The sequence below is a fragment of the Vigna radiata genome, unplaced genomic scaffold (genome assembly GCF_000741045.1).
Source record: "Vigna radiata var. radiata cultivar VC1973A unplaced genomic scaffold, Vradiata_ver6 scaffold_7, whole genome shotgun sequence".
NCBI lineage: Eukaryota > Viridiplantae > Streptophyta > Magnoliopsida > Fabales > Fabaceae > Vigna > Vigna radiata.
This window is the reverse complement of record NW_014543262.1, coordinates 2,134,596-2,141,367: the sequence shown is the minus strand read 5'-3', so window position 1 is coordinate 2,141,367 and position 6,772 is coordinate 2,134,596. Positions and strand designations below refer to the sequence as shown.

At 34.0% G+C, this 6,772-nt stretch overlaps 1 protein-coding gene across 1 annotated transcript; it reads left to right on the top strand.

The window, feature by feature from the left end:
• Positions 1 to 1,766: 1,766 nt before the first annotated feature.
• LOC106753938 (BTB/POZ and MATH domain-containing protein 4) lies at positions 1,767 to 6,460 on the top strand. The gene is made up of 5 exons (XM_014635827.2): positions 1,767 to 2,457; positions 3,674 to 4,019; positions 4,167 to 4,446; positions 5,459 to 5,737; positions 6,130 to 6,460. The coding sequence occupies exons 1-4, from the start codon at positions 2,063 to 2,065 to the stop codon at positions 5,731 to 5,733; spliced, it is 1,296 nt and encodes a 431-aa protein (XP_014491313.1). The 5' UTR covers positions 1,767 to 2,062; the 3' UTR covers positions 5,734 to 5,737; positions 6,130 to 6,460.
• The last annotated feature ends 312 nt before the right edge of the window (positions 6,461 to 6,772 follow it).

Here is a 6,772-nt window from a genome sequence, read left to right as displayed (position 1 = left end):
AAGGTTTGGCGCTCAGGTACAAGGGATTGTCGCTCAGGCGTCAGGTTTGTGTGACGAATGACGCTCAATGACAAGGATGTGTCGCTTAGCATCAAAGTCCTTTGCTTTTTCATTTTGGTTGTTGAATTCTTATGTTTCTATGGTCTATTTTAAGGATTGCTTTATATGACATGGTTTGTATGTTTGATAAAAGGTTAATGAGGATTATGAATGATGTTAAGGTATGTATCAAGGTGTACTTAAACGAGAGTTTCTACGGAGAAATTCTAAATGGTTCTTTCAAGGAATGTATTAATGTAAGAGTTTAGCTTTAGAAATGATCTTGATGCTTCAATAATCATTCTATCTCAAATAGAAAAGGTGATTATGTGATGAGAGATAACATGAAATCTCCTAGTCTATGGTGTGTTTACATAATTAATGCCAATTTTTATTTATTAACCATTAATAAGTATAATAGTAGTAAATATATATGTATAGGTGTTATTATAACATGTGTTTATATATTAAAAAGGATAATAGGAAAGTATTTTTGTTGGAGTTAAAATAAGGGAACAATATTTAAGTCTAAAGAAATATAAAATCTAAACATTTTATTTTAAAGAAGATATATCATGTAAAATACTACATTAGTTATACTTATCGTGTCTTCAATCATACTACTTAAATATTCCTATATAATGAAAATTAAACATCTTCTAACATAAATTTAAAAACTTTATAAACATGAAAACGAATAATAAAACGGTCAAAGTTTAGTACAGTCAACACTTAACTAGGTGTCGTAAACATGTTCTAAGAAATTATTCAAAATCATATCTTTTACTATATTTGTGTATTTTTTTTATTGTAATATTTTATTTAAATCGGTAAAAAAATAATTACCTATTGATTCAATAAAATATAATATTTGTATTAATAATATATATATATATATATATATATATAATTTAAATAAAAATATACTGAAAGATCTACATAAATTACACATTTCTGTATGAGAAAGAAAGAATAAGCATACATGTATTGTGGAGTAATTGAAGTGTGTACACTTATACTTATTTTTAATAAATAGGTGATTTCATTTTATATTTTGTATTCTTTTATCATTTTAAATATAATTAAAGATAAAATAATAATATGGAAAGTGTCCAAGATAGGAATCTCATATATGGTTATAAGTTACAAATTTACCTAAAAAAATCAAAATAATTTCATAGTAAAGCTGTTGAAGTATTTATGCAATTAATTATATTAAATAGATAATTATATTTAACTTTATTTTTTTACAATTTTAAAATATAATTAAAGATAGAATAGAAAGATGAAATGTCTATAAGAAAAATCTATAGAAAAACTTCCTTGTATGCATTATTATAAGATCGCAAATTTGCATGAATATAAAAAACACAATTATATTATAACCTAGTTAAAGTATGAAGTTATTTTTAGTAGTGATTTACATTTATCATATTTTATTTATTTATTTCAATTTTAAGATGTAAAAAAAATATGGAATACAATACACTGAAATAAAATACTCCATTATATATTATTTATTATAAAAATATATTGACTAACGATAAAAAATAGTATTTAACATAATAATTAACCATCACAAGAAGAAGGAAAAAAAATATTGAGAAAAGTAAAAGTATAATCTACGATAAGAGAAGAGAAACAAAAAATGTTTTATTTGTTTATGTTGTGCTTGAGCAGTACTATGACGTGGAAGTGGGTGATAATTTAGAGAAAGGAAAACCCAATTATCTCATGCGCACGGAACCTTCAAGAATCAAGATCAGATCAAAGTAATAAAAGGAAAGGAAAAGGAAAAGGAAAAAAAAAAAAAAATCTTCAAATCATTGTTCAATATTTTCTCCTTTTCTTAACTAAGGAAGATAAACAAAAGCGAGAACTGGATAGATTCGAACGGCCATCAACAACATCAACACAGATCCATTTTCCTTCACTTTCCGGCAAAACCTCCCATTTCCCGAGAAAACCGTACATGGTCGTGTCACGCGTATCGAATTGATCGATCATTGCAATTGCGCGTGAGATGTACAACCCGGCGGCGGCGAGTAGGAGCGTCCTGGCGTCGCGGACGAGTTCGCGTTCGGTGACGGAGACGGTGAACGGTTCACATAAGTTCGTGATCAAGGGTTACTCTCTTGCCAAGGGAATCGGCGTCGGAAAACACATCGCCAGCGAGACTTTCACCGTCGGAGGATACCAGTGGGCGATTTACTTCTATCCCGACGGCAAGAATCCTGAAGACAACTCTGCCTATGTCTCCGTCTTCATTGCGCTCGCTTCCGAAGGCACCGACGTTCGCGCGCTCTTCGAACTCACCTTGCTCGACCAGAGCGGCAACGGCAAGCACAAGGTGCACAGCCACTTCGATCGCTCGCTCGAGAGTGGGCCCTACACTCTCAAATATCGAGGCAGCATGTGGTTAGTGTCGCCGTTCTCTCGCTCTGTTTGGTTGTGGATTTGAGCTTTAGGTTTAAACTGAACTGTAATGTTTGGTAGGGATCGTGAAATTGGGAGTTATGTTGATACATTCTTGTTTGTAGTTGTATGAATTGTTACTCTCTATGGTTGCTTTGTTTTTAATTATAGCCTTGCTTGTCTCTGAATGAGATCTGGGTGTAGTTTTGGTGCGTGAGGAAATAAATCAAAAGAAGCACCAGAAATTAGTGCGAGAATTCCCTTCCCAATGAGTGTGCGTAAGCTGCCAGCCCCGTCTCAAATCGATTGATTTGGCTCTTCTGAAGTGAAACACTCCTGCAATAGGTGATTAGAGAATGGTTAAAAGTAGTGATTATATCAAAGATATAGTAACAAAATCTGAAATTAATTATAATTTAAATAGTTGAATTTCTGATTAATGGTTGTTATTGCATCATTCTCCTCGTTTTAGAGGATCAAATCCCAATTTCAAAGGTCTTGGATAGTTTTAAGTATTCCTGCGTACTGGTGCAAATGGCTGGGATGTTTTATGAATGATGTGGCATAAGCGGAGTTGGAAAGGCAACAAACTTCTGTACCTCAACTCCCAAACAGCTTGAAACCTTTTTTGCTTCCCGTGAGCTCTGCGAATGTAATATCATAATGTCCAATGTAGCCAGCGAAGTTGTAAACCCGATGACCCCATACTACCACGGACTATACGACCAAAGCCCACATTCCATTGGGAGATTCCAACATGCTGCCATGAATATTGTGGGCTTTCCGAGTTGGATGAATCTAGATATATGTTCTTCCTTGATGACTTCTCCCTTTAAAAAGTAAATGGTAAAACTTGATACTGTTTGGTCTTTCAAAACTTGATTTTAGTTCCTGCACAAATTTAACACTCTAGATTTTGCCTTGAGTGAATGATAGTTCTACTCCCTCTGCAGAAACTAAAACAAAGTTTAAAAACTTATCAATTTTTATAAGGACTAAGGCCAAGCTTTGGGATATTTTCGTGGACCAAAACCATATTTTACTCTATAACAATGATCTCAATGCTATTAGTTTATGGTTAGGATATTCTAACATGCTAATAAGATCCTTGTTGTTTTTGTAATATGCTTGGGATGCCATGCTGAGTTACTAGCTGTTATATCCATTTTTGTGATGTGCGTTATGGAGTGATCAATGGTGCACTGATTGTGTCTATTAGGGGTTATAAGAGATTTTTTAAACGGGCTCAACTCGAGGCTTCAACATTCCTCAAGGACGACTGCTTGAAGATAAACTGCACTGTCGGTGTGGTGGTCTCATCCATTGATTGCTCTAAATTAAACACAATACAGGTTCCTGAGTCTGACATTGGGTCGCATTTCGGAATGCTGTTAGAGAATGAGGAGGGATCAGATGTTACTTTCTCTGTAGGTGGAGAAAGGTTTCATGCTCATAAACTTGTATTAGCTGCTCGGTCAACTGCATTCGAAACTGAATTTTTCAATGGGATGGAGGAGGATGAGCAGGATATAGTTGTTACTGACATGGAACCTAAGGTTTTCAAGGTAAGACATTTGTTACAATGCCCTTTGTATCTATCCTTTCGCCATTATTTTTTGTTCCATAAAACATGCAAGCTAATTAATTCAGTTTTACTGTGCCATATCATTCACCTGGTTATTTAATGTATCTTGTGTCCTATTGTTGAGCAGGCTTTACTTCATTTTATTTATAGAGACACTCTTATAGATGATGAAGAGCTTTTTGTGTCACGTTCATCATTCTTGCCTTCAGTATCTGAGTCATTTGCAGCAAAGTTGTTAGCTGCTGCGGAAAAGTATGGCTTGCCTAGACTTAAGCTGATGTGTGAATCTGTAATTTGTAAAGACATTTCTATAGAATCTGTAGCCTATATTCTGGCTCTTGCTGATCGCTATTGTGCTACAGAGTTGAAGTCTGTCTGTCTACAGTTTTCTGCTGAAAACCTTGTTGGTAAGTTTTCCTGCTTGACATAGCTCTCCCACTCATGTCTAAACCTGAATTCATAGCCAGCCCTTGTTAGTTTGTAAAAGGTGCTCTTGTTTTGGTGTCTGCACTATTTGTTACTTAACAAAATCTCTGGATCATACATGTTAGACATAAACAAGTCATTTGTTCTTGTGTTGATGCAATGAAAGTTTTTCACCACTGGCATAATTGGTTGTATGGAAATAAACTTTAATTTTCAGTATTATGAATGTGTTAAGCAGCACACTTTTCTCAGTATTATATTTGATGGCGAACTATGATTGAATCTAGACCTCCTGAGGCAAGTTTTATGTTCCTTTTGAAGGATGTTATAGGGTTGTTGATACCCTATAGCGTTTGTTTGTAGTTTCTTCGGGCTTGTCCTCCTTAGTTCCAAAAAAAATGTGATTGAAATTTTTCTGTCTTGTTCTTGTGAGAAGTATCCTTTTCTTGAGCAGTAAGGTCTTTACATTGTTCAGTGATTGTATTATTCCCATATTTTTTAGCTGAATCAACAAACATGTTTTGATCATTTCGTAGCAACAAACCATTGCAGAGGCACCGTTGTTTAGTTTCCATCATGTATATGTTGGACTTCTTACTTTTCAATGCACTGCCTTAGGAAGCTTCTGTTGAATAGGCTATTTATAGATTTCTTCGTTGTTCTCAAGTACACAATTTATTCTGAATTCAATTGATGGCCACTTGGCAGTATTGTCAATCTAATAAAGATGCATCATTCATAAAATGGGTTCAAGAAAGTTGATTGACTTAGGCACTCCAGTAGTATTTACCCTGTAGTCTGTAGTTACCAGTACTTCTCAAGTTTGTAATATATGTAGATCAAGTTGTGCACACTACATTTTTCTAATCAAATATTTCATCCTGTACAGCGTTCTGTTTGTCTTCTAGGACTTTCATTTTCAATAACAGCCTAAACATCACGAAATGATCATAAGATGTATAACTATATCGCTTATTAATTTCTGTCTTGCAGCTGTGATGCAATCTGATGGTTTTGAATATCTTAAGGAAAATTGTCCATTACTGCAATCGGAACTGCTAAAGACTGTGGCGGGATGCGAGGAGGAATTCAGTGGAGAAGGAAAATGTCGAAGTGTCTGGGCCCAGTTTTCTGATGGTGGTGACACCAATGACAGGAGTGTAAGACAACAAACCTGGGAGAATGGAGTTGACAGGAGTCAAAGCTTATGGGTTCATCTTTCTGATGGTGTTAACAACAATGACAGGAGTCCAGGGCAAGAACCGTGACAAGGTAAGCTACCATAGTTTGTCAGTTAGGCCTAAATGCCAGATTACTGCAGGGATAATACTAACCTATTGTGCGGGCTGGCAAAGGGGTAGAGGAATGCAAAGCATTGTAAAGAAAGGATTCTAAGATACTGCCACCATTGTAATGTCTTATAATACTTATTTTTTCTTTGATAATATGATTACAAGGATGTAGTGGTAGCAATAAGTAATAACATTGATTGTTGTAAGGAAGTTTGTTGTGAACATTTTCATGAATTTGCTTTACTTGGTGGTGGTTGTGTTTTATGAAGAAATTATTGAAGTGAGCAATTAGCAGTATTTTCTGGTCTTGTCTTGTTTATTCGAAGTCCTATTAAATTAAAAAATAATGAAACTATAAATCATTGCATGCAGGGATTCGATGGTAGAAGACCAGCCTGTGCAGGAATTTTCACTGCATGAAGCATTGTTTTTCTTTTAAATTTTTAAGGGGGTTGACTGGTGGAGAATAGCAGATTTGTCTTGTAACGTTAGTGATGTATCTTCTAACATCAATGAATGGTAGCAGTTAACAAAATGAGATGAAGTGACAAAAACAATATGTAGTTTACCTTGTTTCTAGATCTTTTCTGTCAGTTTGGTGAACTGGGGACAATTCATGAGTGCTGTATCTTTTACACAGTTGGAATCTTCATCCTTGTGAATTGTCAAGCATAGATCAATTTAGACTACCATGAATGGTATCGGATGATTTTCATCAAACATTTAAATTATAATTGTATATGTAAGATAGTTATTTGTGTGAAAAAGTATATGATTTAGGTCTTCTTATCTATATATATTTTGGAAAATAATTTAAATTTATGTTAATGATGTATTAAGTAGGATTTTGTAAAGATTATATGTACTATAAACAATTTCAATTCGATAAATTTATTTAATTAAAATCTTTTAAACGGTGCAATAGGAAAATTGACAGTGTAGTTTAGCCTGTTGTTTATACATAGGAAGTATAATGAGAAGAAAATATTGCAGTTGAATAATTTAAATAGATAAG